The sequence below is a fragment of the Nestor notabilis genome, unplaced genomic scaffold (assembly GCF_000696875.1).
Source record: "Nestor notabilis isolate BGI_N333 unplaced genomic scaffold, ASM69687v1 scaffold6668, whole genome shotgun sequence".
In the NCBI taxonomy this organism is placed as follows: domain Eukaryota; kingdom Metazoa; phylum Chordata; class Aves; order Psittaciformes; family Psittacidae; genus Nestor; species Nestor notabilis.
The window spans coordinates 1-15,004 of record NW_009939516.1 but is presented as its reverse complement, the minus strand read 5'-3'; the positions used below and the strand labels follow the sequence as shown (position 1 = coordinate 15,004).

Genomic DNA, 15,004 nt, shown 5'->3' with positions numbered 1-15,004 from the left:
TCAGAGCGTTAGCTGGGTGAGGGTAAATGATGTCTTCTCATTCAATTGAGTTTCTGTATCAAAACTTGTTGTTCTTGACTTCCTGTGGGTTGTCTGGTAAAGAGATGGGGATGTGAGTTTGAGTTTGTCTTTCTCAGTTGCTTTTATGCATGGACACCACCGGAAGGCTAGTTTGAAGCCAGAACGAAACCTGTACATGTAAGAAAAGAAATTAAATGGTGAAATGATCTTTTTAGTTGCTCAGAGAAAGAACATGGTTTTGCCTCTGAATGTCCATGGAAATAAAACGTTTCTATTGAAAAGAAAGGAGTGAGGTGAAGAGCTAAATTTATAAAACCATGGAGGAAAAGTGCAATAGTTTATGATCAGATTTCCTTATATTTTAAGTAAATATGTATGATCAGTGAAATGGCAGGATGTCTGATGTGCTCAGTAGATAGTGATGACCATGCTGATAACAGCATTTGTGAGAAGTGTATAATCTGAGAAAAATATGTGTGCTTATCCACTGGAAGCTTTTAAAAAACCCCATCAATAATTAAATGAGGATGCTGTCTGCTTTCTGAGAGAGGAGGAGGATGTGGAGGATGCGTTCAGGTGTTTGACGTTAAGTGCAGATTGGCCGAATGGGCTGCAAAGCTGCCGCCTTCTGTGAGTTTGTGGGCAGGATGCTGTTTGAAATGCTCTCAAGGAGTGAGCCTCCTTGCACCACCCTGGAGTTAGGAATTTTGCTGGTGGAGTCCCAGTGAAACTGCACTGGAGGTGCTGGACAAGGTGCGTAATAGACACCGTTAAAACTCACTGCGAACTCAGCTGGGCTGAAGAGAGATGCGGAGTAGGGAGAGCTCTATCAGTGCGATGCGCAGGCAGGATTTGGCACGGAGATCCGCAGGGCAGCCAGAGCAGCTCCCCACACTCTGCGTCCTGCCACACCAGCGTCCCGAGAACAGCCTGTTCTCAGCACAGAGCAAGAGGGACATCTCTTGGTACAATGGGGTTGTGCTCTCCCAGCCACTCGCTCGTAGCAGCATGCTGGGATGGGAGTCTCGGCAGGTCACCCGTGGGCTGCTCCTACTCCCCACAGGGGTGAGCCCAGGGCCTGCGTGAGGGGCACAGGGCTATGCTGGGAGGGTGGTGGTCCTGGAAGAATGGGTGGCCAAGCCAGCCCAGCGTTAGGTCAGCAGATGCGATGCAGGGGTTACAGCTTCCTCCCTCCTTCCTTGGAAATCAGGTAGTCGGTGTGTGAAAATGTGTACAAGTGTGGCTGCACTGATCATATGTCTGCTGCCTGTGCTTCATTCGGAGTCTGACGATCTTAAGGGTTGAGCTCATCTCACATTATTAGCAGAGTGTATAAATTGTCTGTTCAGCCTATGTACTGCAGTTGAAAAATCACAGTTGTTCTCACCTCCAGAGATTTATGCTTTTTCAGATTGAGATTTTTGTTTTCTCTGTGCACTCACATGCATGCTACTCACCTTTGGTTGAGACAGCAGTATATGATGGGGTTGTACATCGTTGAACTCATGGCAAGAAGAAAGACTGCAAGATAAACCTGTTGAATGTATTTCTGCTGGTAGATGTCTTCCTTGAAACTCCCCAGGATGAAGTATATGTGATAGGGCAGCCAGCAGACAGCAAAAATGATCACAACTACCACCATGGTCTTCACAAACTAGGAAAACAAAACCATTGTGTTATTCCTGGGCCTCTGGGTGGTCATCTGAGCCTGCTGGGGAAATGGGAACTGCTACTTTTGGTTTGGGTCTGTTTTCACCTGAAGTGCTGCGTATGGTATGTAGACCTGAGCTGCTAGGGCAAAAACCCCCAACGCTGATGACAGAGAGTAGGAACAGCCTGAGAGAGCAAATGTTTCCTGGTGCGCCGAGTGGACTTTCTGCAGAGGAACTGCTTGCAAGCTACATCAGAGAGATGTGGTAGGGAAATGAGATAACTGCTGTTGCATTGAAACCTCTCCCACCCTGTCCAGAGTTTTGCCCTGGTTTATCCTGCAATGTGTGGATTCACTGGACACTGGGCTTTACTCTCCAAGGACTGCTGGGAACTGGCCTGCTGCCTACTGACATGAGCTTTTCTTCCTTGGATGATAGATGGTGCATGTAGATCACAATTTCTTTTGATACTTGCTGGATGATGCCCTTTACACACACCCCCTCTCCTCCCCCCACCCCCCACCCCCCTTTTTGTCAACCTGTCATACCCAATCCCACAAGAGTTTGCATCAAATGCAAGATCCATTTTGGAATTGGAGCCAGCAGCACTGGTGCATTGATGGTAATTACTTTTAAGTTTCACGTCTGACCTTTTTTTTGGCATTAACTTGGTGTTCGTAGCGGGCTCTGTTAAGGTGGTTGCCTGGAACTGCACTGCTCCACAGAGTAATTCCTATAATGCTGTATGCAACAAACATCACCATTAAAGGCAGTAAATAAATCAACACGATCACTGCAATGTGATACCTGAAAAACAAGAACAAGCACATTTTCATAGTCAGTATCTCTCTTGAAGGGGTCTTTTAGAAATTGTCATTTGGACATGCATGTCTGGCTCCCATTAACTTCAAAGCATAAAGAAGCAGAAATTTTGCCTATAAACATCTTTACAGGGACTTCTATAAATAGCAAAAGCTCATCTCTCTTGTGTTGTAATAATTAGTCCTTGGACTGGATTCACTGTTCTTCCAAGATGGAGTAATATGGTTTATTTTCTACCAGAGAGCACTGAACTTTGCTATGCCACTACAGTCAGGAAAGAGTCACATCTGAGACTTGTGCTGTAAAAAATATGAACCTTTAAATGACAGAAATTGAAAAGGAATATTCTGAAAACTACAGAGTAACTTGATGAATGCAATAGTGCCAACAGCTTAACTTGGCACCAGTAAAAATACCAGGATCAGGGACTGCAAGATGCAGCTGGCTGCTAACAGCATGCACGATGTCATCAGGTAAGACTTTGCAGATAGTGAGGAAGGAATATTGCCTGCTTACAGCATGCAGATCGTGAGTGGCAGTTATAGATGTATTTGTGTTGCTGACTGTTTTGTTTGTGTGTGCACACAATTATGTGTCACCAACAGGCTACTGGGTTACTGCTCCAGCCAGAAGTGCTGGCATCTCCTCTGGCCGTGTTTTAGCTCGGCCCTTCCTAACCTTCCATGTCACCCTGCAAACTTCTGCTGGTTCCCTCATGCTGGAGGTTGATTATTTTAAGCAACCACCATTTATGGGGAAGGAACAACCTGCTCACTCTGTTATGCCAGCTGTCAAATTAACATAAACAGTGTAAAACCCAGGATTAGGCAGGAGGGCTCTGGCACATGCTGCTGGCAATGGCCACAAAAGGCTGGGTGCAAATGGTCTTTCTCAGCATGACAACGCTCTGGAGTTACTTGCTGCATTAGCAAGTGGAGTCAACTGCTTTGTAGAGGGCTGTTGAAATGGGTGTTGGGGCGCACGGTGGTGTTTGCTGCTTGGAATGTTTGCAGATATCAGAGCGGTGGCTGCATATAGAAAAATACTGTATCTGTGAAATGTGGCAAGTCCCTGCCTGTTTTCTGCCTTTCACAGATGTCCTCAGAGCGGTACCTCTTTTGAAGGTCTAATCAGCAAAGCCCTTTTAGAGTTCCCATCCTGTGAGGAGCAGGAGAGCATAGGAACCTAAGTGGCACATGGCAAAAAGAAACTTTTAGTGTTGTAATTTTGCTACTTTGCTGCAAAGTTAACCTGTCACCAGGAAAAAAATAAAAAATGTCCTCTGTGGTTAAGGTTCTTTATGTTGGTTCAAGTTCTACAGATTCGGTCCCTTTGTATCCAGTGTTTCTCAGGCACTGGCAGTCACAGCAGTACATTGTTTGGGTCTTTTTTCACCTGTTTCTATCATACACATTTTTCCTGCAGAAAAGGATTTTCCTTTGTTCTGAAGTCTAGAGATCTTGAAAGCCTGTTTTACTCAACTTTGAAGAATTTTGAGAACCCACAGTCAACAGAGGAACCCAGTTCTCCACTTCTTTGTTTTTTCTTTGGGTTTCTTAGTATTTCTTTCCCTCTGTGTTTGGACTAGCACATGAACGGCATATGGCTTTTTTCTCAGTGGTCTGTATTGCAGGCATCTGTCCCAACAGCTCCCTTGCTCAAGATGATTTCTGGAGAGCACTGCTTCCAACTTCCTCTCTAGGAGAACTACTGCAACCTGCTAATCTGAGGCTGTTCAGGGAGAGTAAGCTGGTGAACAAAGTCATACTCTCTGTTCGGGAACTGCTGCTCTCAAGCTGGGGATCCCAGAAAGAACCTGTCCTGTTATTTGCTGCATTCAGGACCAGCCTTTCCAGCTTGCAGAGTTTTTGTCACTATGCTGGGAAACTTTTGTTTCAAACTATGGATGTGGGAGAAATAAACCCCAGACTTTTCATCTGAATGGAATAGTCATCAGTGACTTACATATAGGCAATTAGCTACTATCCCTCCTTCTCAATCGACCGGAGCCTGGCACACTGTGTTCCCCAGCATGTGCCACAGGGTACCAACCAAGGACCCCTGCAAGGAATATCACCCAACGTGATATGAGCCTGACTTTACTTTCTTATTCTGTGACTCTGGAGACTGGGGACAACCGGCCACCAGTGGCTGAATTTGCTGCAAGTTGGCCAAACTTACATGAAGCTCCTGAAACTTGGCACGTATTAGTGTGGAAAACAGTTGATTTGGTAATAACTAACCATAGAAGGCAGACAGCTGTCTGCCAGAGATGAAGACTGAGAAGGCAAAAATGTCCCTGGTACACAGAGCTGGGCAAAAGCATTCACAGTGAAGAACAGACACGGGGAGTTTAGCACTTCGCTTTGGTTTGAAAAATCGTTTCCATTTTGTTAATAGATTTGTTCCTTTTCTGGAGTTCTTCCATTACTTCTTAGTATAAATATGTTTTGCTTGATAAATTTCTCAAACTACTCTGTGTATCATGTGTTTTGAATAACGATTAATCACCGCACATCCCCTAAATGCAAGGTATGGCTTGTTTCATTTGTCTGAACAATCATATTTTAAAGCAGGAGGAAATTGCTATGAGGGTTAGGAGCTTTTGGGAGCACAGATGCGTGCCCAGATAAGTCAGTCTATAAAACCTTAGGATGTTTGAAATGTGCTCCTCTTTCCCACCACCAGTCCCCCGCCCTAACCCGAAGAGCAGTCTGAGTTTTAAGCTAAATATGTAGCTTTTCAGCATTAGAAATCATAGAATCATAGAATAGTTAGGGTTGGAAAAGACCTTAAGATTATCAAGTTCCACCCCCCCTGCCATGAGCAGGGACACCACACACTAAACTGTGTTGCCCAAGGCTCTGTCCAGCCCTGTTAATTTCTGCTTGATGGAGAGAGAAAATCCAAAATCCTTGGAACCAGGCTGTGCTGGTTTCTCTTAAATCTTCTGAGCCCTGTATCTGGGATTTCTAGATCTTATAACCAGTTTTCAGAGCAGGGGAGGCTTGATTACCCTTCCTTACCCTGAGCTGTGATCACCTGGCAGTTTTTTCCACAACTGGCTTAAACTAAGCTTAGATTGCCTGCCTCACACCCATATTCCCCTGCTGTGTGGTTCCACCCTGTCCTCTCTCCCTGTAGCCAACAGTTTGGAGATGAATTGAGTTTCCTAGTTAACTTTTGCATGAATTAGGAGTTTTTTCGTTTCTCTTACGTGAGCTGGTACTTTGATCCAACATCATCAGGCCAGACAACAATGCATTTTGTTGTTCCATTGTCCATCATGATCTCGGCATAGAAGCACTGTGGGAAGGCGAGCCCAAATGCCACCAGCCAAATTATCCCTATGATGACTCTGGTGCTTCCAGCAGAGAGCCTGGGCTTGAAGGGATGGATTATTGCCACGTACCTGCAAGAAAAATAGGTAATGCTTTTACAGTTGCATTTGTAAACTATACAACAAATACAGAAAGTGTAAAAACTAACCAGGATGGTATAGTGGGGTTTAGTTATAGAGACATTTTAATAGGTTCCATGCTATAAATAATTAGGAGCTAAATCCTTTCTGAAGAGAACAACTGCAAGTCTTGGGGAAGAATATATTAAACCCTTGTGGTTTAAGGTATGAGGAGAAAGCGCAGTCATTATGCCTTCTGCATATGGTCTTTGTAAGTATTCCCCTTTCTCGGAGTTTTTTGGTTTTTTTTCTTTAATTAATTTTTCAAATGCTTTATGTGTTTGGTTTGAAATTTCATGCTGTGAACTGTTCATATTAGTTTAGATATATGTGGTGTTTAATACCACACCGTTTCTCCTTCCTCTACAAAAAAAAAAAACAAAACCAAAACACTCCCCCCCCCCCCCAATTATGTTGATCTCCTCTGATGCCCCATATTATCACAACAGCAGGCTAGGGTCTTGAGTATCCTTTACCCTGAATTTTTTCCCACTGATTTTTAGCCGTGGAGCACTCTTGTGCCATCCCACCTCTGCCTGTAAATGCTCAAGTGCTTGTGCTTGCAGTGGAAAGGAAAGGCCAACCCTTTCATCCCACACCTGCTCAGAGCCCTCATGGCACATCTGACTATTGGATTACATGCAAGCCTGGGGCTCTCTGGTTTTAAGTTCCCTGTGTAGAAATGCATGGTATCGTAATGACTACATAATCAATTATGCATTTCTTGTCATGCTTTCCGTAGTCTTTGACATGGGTGTTACAGAGGCAGAAGAGTGGAAAGTCCAATTGCTTCTTCGTTTTCATAGTGAAAATGTGACAAACTCTGTTCTGTCTTTTGGGCAGGTCACTGGGAGTTCTGCCTGGCTGTTCGTGTAGGATGGAGCGGGGCTGCATGGACAGGCAGCACAGTAAGTAAGCCAGAGCTGCCTGGCAGCAGAGCATTACTTAGCTATAAAATTTTCGTGTTGCCTTGCTTTTCTTTAGCTCACTGTAGGCAGTATTATACAATGTTTGAACCTGGTCAGGGAGGCATCAAGTGGCGAATATTCTCCAGAATTGATTTGTGGCTCTCAGTGAACCACAAATCCTGGGTGTAAATGATGCCACGCACTGTGCTGCTGAAGCAGCATGTGTTGCAGGTAGTAAAAGTGTTGCCTGGGCTGCTGGGTGGAAGCTTTCCCACTCAGCCAGGGGTGGACCCCAAGGCAAGCGGTGCTTTTAGGCAAGCTCCTGCCAGTTGGAGTTGGATTTACTGAATCTGCTGAAGTCTCCTGGCCACTCTTGTGTGGCAGGGCTGCCTTTGCCCCCTGCTGCTTGTGCTTCCTGTGGCCTCTCTCTAAGCCCTGCTCCCAAGAAGGCCAATGGTATCCTGGGGTGCATTAGGAAGAGTGTGGCTAGCAGGTCGAGGGAGGTAATCCTCTCACTATGCTCTGCCCTGGTGAGGCCACACCTGGAGTACTGTGTCCAGTGCTGGGCTCCAAAGTACAAGACAGGCAAGGAACTACTGGAGAAGGTACAGCAGAGGGCTACAGAGATGGTCAGCAGTCTGGAGCATCTCTCGTATGAGGAAAGGCTGAGAGAGCTGGGTCTGTTTAGCCTGGAGAAGAGGTGAATGAAAGAGGATCTTACAAGTGCATACAAATATGTCAGTGGCAGGTGTCAGATCCTAGTCAGGATGGGGCCAGACTCTTTTCATTGGTGTCCAGCAACAGGGTAAGAGGCAATGGGCACAAACTGAAACACAGGAAGTGCTACCTGAATATGAAGGAAAACTTGTTTACACTGCGGGTGGCAGAGCGCTGGAACAGGCTGCACAGAGAGGTTGTGGAGTCTCCTTCTCTGGAGAGATTCAAAATCCGCCTGGTTGCAATCCTGTGCAACCTGCTCTAGGTGAGCCTGCTTTAGCGGGGGGTTGGATGATCTCCAGAAGTCCTTTCTAACCCCAACCATTCTGTGATTCTGTAAACCCAACAGTGAGCAATATAGCCAAGGCCTTTCCCACAGCAGACAGGGATGACTTATAGAGCTGTCACTTCTTAGCCTCCTTCCTTACAAGAAACTGCTTCAGAAGACATTGTTTTATCAAAGTTAAACAACAGAGCCCAAGTGGATGCAAGTTCTTGTAACAATAAATGGAAGCCATGAGTTTCCAGGAGGCAGTGTCAGGATCTATTTTAAGGCTAAGCAAAGAATAGCTAAATATGGTTTGCAGTGAGATGCCAAGTTTTCTGTCGGATCCCTGCCATGTGACTAAAGAGATTTTGGCTGTAAAGGTACTTTCACCAAAAGTCCACAAGGAATGAGAGTAGGGAGACATGAGGACAGGCTGAAATGGATTTTGTTTTGTTTTTTAAATAATATCCTTTGGCAGACCACACATACAAAATAGCAGTTACCAACAGCCCGTTATTAAAAGGAACAGCAAAAGAGTACTTAAGTCTAAAACTGAGCTGTCATTACTTGTAAATAGGGATTTGCTTTCATCTGGACAACTGCAGGCTGATAAACATACCACTCATCCCTGTGTTCATTAGCAATCCTTCCACCAACTACAGGGGCCACTACCCTGTGCTGTGCCATATCCCCAGGTCCAGTGCAGGTTGCAGCAGGTGTCCCAGGCACACAGGGCAAAGCCACTTTTCTCCTGCTAGTTTATTTATCTGGTTTGATTTGTCTATCGATCGCTTCCTGCAGCTGGGTGTGCCGGGGAGAGCCGAGCTGTGAGCAGGGCAGGAGTTACGAATGTGACCCTGATGACTCACAGAGCGATGCTTTTTGAATGGCTCCAGAGGGGTGCTGGCTCTGCTCCTGAGGGAGCTGGCAGGGCCCTCTGTGGGTATGAATCCTTGATAAGGAATGGGGGAAACCTGATGGAAACTGCAAAGTCAACAGGAGGGCTTGATAAAGGACTGCCAGGTATTTCTGGGTTCAGTGCTGGGCTGCCCCAGGGAAAACCTTCGCTGTCTGGATAAGCAGGGACATAGGACAGAAAAGACACAGATGTTCCCAGCACCTGGCAGAGAGTGGAAATAATGGAGGGACAACAGGAAGGATAAGGGGAAGGAGGGCAGAGAGCCTTGAAGGGAGCTTAACCTCCTCAACTTCTTTTACATGCCACTGCCTTTAAAAGAGGAAATTCCCATGGACTTTTGGCCTCTTTCTGGTAAAAAGAAAAACAGCATCAGGCTACTTAACAATGAGCTGTAAACACATTCAGACTCCACAAATTTAAGCTCGAGTAAAAGAGACTTGGCAGATGTAAAAGAGCATGATGAAAATGCCTAATTACTTCAGAAGTCAAACAAAATCACTGTAATTACTTTCCTTCCTCTTGGAATAAGTAATTTGTGTGAACTCTTGGAGCAGACTGACATTTCTGATCCAATTCCCATTATTTCTGGTGATTTGCTGGGCTTACAAGCAGGATTGTGGATGCTGATATATTCAGCATTCTAATACATTCCTATCACTCCAGCTCTGTCCAAGTGATGGGTCCTTCTCATGGTTTAAAAAAAAAAAAAAGTTTTCAGGATGACTGGGAAACAATTTATGATCAATAATGTGGGAACAACAAAATACCAGCCACTTCCACTTGTTACAGACTTGGGTGTGATTCAGACCAGGGATAAACCAGAAGAGCCTTCCTTTCGTGTCATAATTACCATCTAACCCTATAGTCTATTTGCTTGGCACTCCTTCCACTTTGGTGATAAGGCACCTGATAGAGTATGTGCGGGCCAATTGCACAAAGTATTGCAAGAATTTTTTATAGCTTACAGTGGATTTTTTCGACCCTATGTTCTCCATTCGCCTCTTACCTGTCTGCAGCCACGGCTGTCATGGAATAAATGCTCACAAACATTGCAGTGATGGGGAACCAGTTCTGAAACCTGCAGAATTCCTCACCAAAATACCAGACATTGTGACTGGCATAAATAAAATTGAAGATGGTATTGAAAGCCGACATCAGCAAATCGGAAAGAGCCAAATTAACGATAAAGTAATTGGTAGCAGTCCTCATTCTCCTGTGTGCGAGAATAATCCAGATGATGGTGATGTTGCCAATGATGGATGTGATAATGATGAAGGAATAGGTGATAGCCCACAAAGCAATTCGCCAGCCTGGCTGGGTAAACTGAGTTACCTCCGTCCAATTGCCACTGTCCTCGAGGGAGTCAGCCTGTGAAACATTGCTAGCATTTAAAATGGAAAATGTGCTCATGTTTTTTTTTCTTCAGCTAAGCATAAAATGAAATCTTCTGGCATCTGCTCATTTTCTTGCAGTAGATGCTGGTGTTATGAATCCCCATGCATATGACCTAAGTGCAGTTAAAAAGACATTGGGATGAGATGTCTCATGTCCTCTCGTCCTGTTTTCCAAATGATGCAATGCAGTTTCAGGAGATGAGCGGTACCGAGGGACTCTTCCTTGCCTGGCATTTTAATCTATGCTTGAAGAGCAAAACCTATAGAACGACTCTCCCCCTTGAGATTCTTTTTCCTCTGGAAGAAAAGAAAGAAAAAATGAAAAAAAAAAAGGTGGGGTGGGAAAGGTGACAGGCAACGTCGTCTGCCTTTAGGTTATTTGTAGGGCAAAAAAATATAAGAGGACATATCAAGCCAGAAAAAACTCCAATCCAAGTGGAAATCCTTCTTTTTCAGGGCAGCGGTTTTCCAGGGCACCTGGTATTTGAATCCTCTGCAGTGGGACTGAGGACATTTGGTTTTCTTTGCTGGCGTAAATGTTAAGTGCGAGGCAAGAGCTGTGCTGGGATAAATTCTCTACAGGGTTTAGGGGGACTTTGAAAGGAGGTGGAGTTTCTTGCAGGCAAAAGCTAAACAACCGATTTGACATCAAATGAAACATAGCAAAGTGGTACTTAAATCTTCCCTCCTTCCCCCCTCCCCTGTTCGTTTTGAAATAACCTCTGAAATGGACATGCTGCTATACCAGGATTTTAGAAACTTAAATGCAAGGGTAGCTACTTTGCCAGGCTTATCAGTCCTGAGATCCTTGCATTTCCAGGACCCTGGCTTCCTGCAAGCTCACTGCACACTTAAGAAAGAAACAAAATATTTCAGCACAAATTCAGCAAGATGGTGTTGCTGTCTGCAACTATTTGGAGGCTTATCAACATTTTTAATGAATTTTGCTTAATGGAGACTGCCCTATATAATATGACAAACTGTATTTAATAGATTTGGTATGATTTAATTTATTTAAATTACAGCAACATATCCTGTTGGTGCTTGAAGTCTCGCTAGCGAATAATGCCAGGAGAGAGGCATTTTGTGAAGGACAGACCTGAGCTGGGACTTCTAGTAAGGCTTCAGTGGGAATTTGGCACCCAGGATTTCACCGTAAGTTCCAGAAATCCTTCTCCAGCTGCTGTCCAGCATAGAAACATTCAGAGGAGCCTCAGCTCCCAGTCTCCATGCTTCGTGTTTCTGAGGGGCTTAATAAGGGGTATTGCCCCTTCTGACCACTCCAGCCCCTATCCCAGAGTGTGCTATAGAAACTTACTAACTTCACACATGCAAGAAGGAGTATCTGATCCTCATGGGAAAGTAGAACCCCTGGCTCCCTTCTCTGCTCAGAGCACAGTGCTCTTGCTTGCTGTCAGCTTTGCAGTAAAGAACATAAATATAAGCAACATGTCAAGGCTGAGATTTCAAAGAGTACTTGGCACTGGCTTGTGCCTGCTCTGCCTGGAAACTGAAAATGTTTCAGGTTTTAAAACCTGTTTTCAGGATTCAGAAACATAAAGGAAAAACTCCCCGTGTGCATGGCCCTCCAGTAGTTGCTGGGGCTGCAGCTGTGCCAGGCTCCCCTGTGACAGGGCAGTATTTATCAGTTCAGGATCTTTTCCGCCAGCTCATCATGGACTCTTTCCTTGCTTCATTAATTCATGGAGGCAGTCTTCAGTTAACCCGTCACCTAACACTGCAACTCTTTAAAGCGGGTCTTCTCTGATACCGTATTATCCAAGCATTGTTTTTTAGAAATTAGTACCTGTAGTACTACATGTAGTATCTCCTTCTCATCATGATGGACTACCCTACAGGTAATCCCAACCCACTTCCCTACCTAGAAACTGCAAAAATATGCTTGTATGTGTCTTCTCATATGCATTAGCAAAGCAGTTCCAGGCTCTTTTTGAAAATCTTCCACTGACACCTCATTAAACAGCTTATGAACCTTCCATTTTTTGTATACAGCCCAGGAGGGCTGTTCATGATTTGCAATATGAATTCAACATCTAGTAGTGTTCTTCAGATTTTTTTTCCCTTCATCTCTCTCAAATCGCTTCAAATTCCAAAGAGAATATGAGCAAAAACATCCAGCTGTTTAGCTGAGAATGCAGTTAAAGTGCTTTATCAGCCTTTGTTAAAGTGGAACATTAGCAAGTGCTTAGAAAAAGGGCTGTAGTTTTTGATGTTTCAGTGGTGAAACCATAACCTCTCTCAGCTGACTTTGAAAATGATCAGGGTACCTGTGTTTCCTAGGAACCTTCACCAAAACGTCAGCGGTAGTTGGCTGGTAGTCAGACAGCAGCCACCCTTTGGTCAACCTTTCCTTATAGAAGTCAGCAGAGATTTGCTTTTGTTTATACACTCCCACACCTTTTATTCATTTGCTGGTTGTGCATTGACAAAGTTATCATCCTGGAGCCAAGCCAGCAATTTAGCATGTGCCATAGGCCTTTTGACTTGCAAAATGCAGCGATTTTTTACAAAAGCAGGCTACAAATACGTCAGGAAAGCTGCACTTGCCTGGGACCAGGGCAAAACCTGCCTCTCCAATGATTTTTGAGTTATACCAGGGAAAGGGACTATCGGAGAGCAGTGGTTGGGTTTGGCTTGTTTCACTGTTTTTATTACAGGCAGGATTGTTTGAGGCCATATGTTACCATGCTGAGTCACTGATCCCAGGACTGAGCAAAGGGTGAGAGATGCAAACAGAAAAGGCAGGTCTGGAAGGTCAGGAGGGTGAATAAAGTGCATTTTGTGTTTTGGAAACACAGTACAATGTAACTCAGGCAGTAGGGGCTTTAACAGTATTGCATGTTGGACTCTGCTTTGAGAGGAAGGGTCTTTGTCTAGGGATCAGCTCTGAGAAAGGGATGTGAGGACCATCAGCATTCACCTTGGGTGGGGCAATGTGCAGCCAGACTGCAGCTTGATCAGCCAGGCTTGGGATGGAGGAAAGCAGCAAAAATGCTGCTGGCTGCTCTAAAAAGCATAAGGTCATCCTATGCTACTTGGTGCAGGGCTAGCTGCAGGTTTGCTTTTCTGCAGCTCTCCTAAAGCCCTGGGTCAGACCATGGCTTTTGGAGACTGTCCATGGCATCTGCCATGCCTTGTACACACTTGAAACAACCTGATAGCTATGGAATTGAGCCATTGGATGGTCTTGGGATTATGTAATACGTGATCTGTCTCAAAGCTGGCAGGGATGCCAAACTCTCGGTTGGTAAACTGCAGCTCTGTGCTGCATGGGGCTGAGGTGGAGAGGACCATCAGCACCACAGGCAATTCATGACATCTTACTTTAAAACACTTTTTGGTGCTAAACTATACTAATTGTGTCCAGAAATCTTGCCATTTCATTGTCTAGACAATACCTGGGATTCAGACAAAGGATTATTCAATTATATTCATATGGCTTTGTAACATGAACCTGTTTTCATGTATTGGCTCAGTTCAGAGTCAGAATATTAGGAAAATGGACACTCCTTTTAATTGGCTTCCTCATCCGGCTGGTTGTACCTGAAATTTTATTTGCAGAAATCACAGCATGAATGACAAGGTAAAACATTAGGAAAATCAAACCAAAACTATTAACTTAGTTAAATACATAAACAAGAAAAGTGCATAAATGACAGGAACATGTTTGGATGTGAACAATGCCCACGAGACATAAAGAATGTGCAGTGGACACTAATTCCCAGCACTTAAATGATACACGATGTGATTTCCAGCCTGCACACCACTGGTAAGTGTTCGGGATATTTGCAAATTTGTCTGAAAATTGAAGTTTTTGGTATTTTAGAAGAGGAATGCTCTAGGACATTGTATTACGCATTATTGCCAGAAACCTAGGAGGTGAGGAGCTGTTCTGTTGCTGGCGGGGCCCTGGGCTAGATTCTTTGTTTCCCAGAAGCAGAGTTTAGCAGCACCTGCAAAAGCAATGGCACTTTTTGTAACAGAACTATCCAGGAATATTTTTTAGGCTTTATAAAAGAGGTTTTGGAAGCAACTACTGTTATACTGTATGTATCTAATAAAATTTTGTGTGACTGACCACTTTTACTTATACAGCTCTGAGGTTTTCCACAATCTCTTTGCTAGGTAACTTAAGAATAAATGCTGCTGCACTTCATCTTCTCAGATACCAGACACTGATTTTCAATGCTGTCTGTCTGCTCTGGGCCAGGATGCAACAACCAACTCTGTGACAGTTGTCTGCCACTTTGAATGAGACTTTTTCCCCCGAAAAAAATAGCCCTTTGTGGGGCAGGAGTGCAGCACTGCCAGCTTGAAAGAGGTTATTTCATCTTGTAGGCATGAATGGTGTTTGCAGTTCATGATCGCTGTCTAAGACCCAACACTGGTCCACTGTCACGGCACAGGCATGTGGATAAACGTCGGCGTAGGCAGAAAATGTGGCCAGTGCGATACGCCCATTAACCGTTGCACTTCTGCTGTGTTACTTGCAGGATGGGACCCTCTTTGCACAGGCAATTGCCTAGGTATTATAATTAAAGGTAAATACTCTGGTATTGCTTAATCGTGCTGCTGTAAAGTGTAGGGATTCTGCTTTGCACTGTTTGCGTATGCTTGACCAAACCCCCGGCCCCCGAGCCTCTGTATTTTTGCCCACGCCGTTTTCCATGGCAATTGCCGAGGGCTGTGGATGCGTGTGCCGCTCCGGCAGCACTGTGAGATGGCTGTTTTGAGTAGCGATATAATTTTTTATGACGACTCCAGCTGTGGGGTTAGTCCTGAAGGCGCAGCCCCTCAGCAGCTCGGCGTTTGCAAAGGTAAC

At 44.7% G+C, this 15,004-nt stretch overlaps 1 protein-coding gene across 1 annotated transcript; it reads right to left on the bottom strand.

Annotated features, from left to right (window-relative positions):
• On the bottom strand, positions 1-10,177 carry TACR2 (tachykinin receptor 2). The gene is made up of 5 exons (XM_010019904.1): positions 9,774-10,177; positions 5,713-5,907; positions 2,324-2,480; positions 1,479-1,675; positions 1-190 (listed from the first exon to the last, which is right to left on the bottom strand). The coding sequence occupies exons 1-5, from the start codon at positions 10,175-10,177 to the stop codon at positions 1-3; spliced, it is 1,143 nt and encodes a 380-aa protein (XP_010018206.1).
• Positions 10,178-15,004: the final 4,827 nt, after the last annotated feature.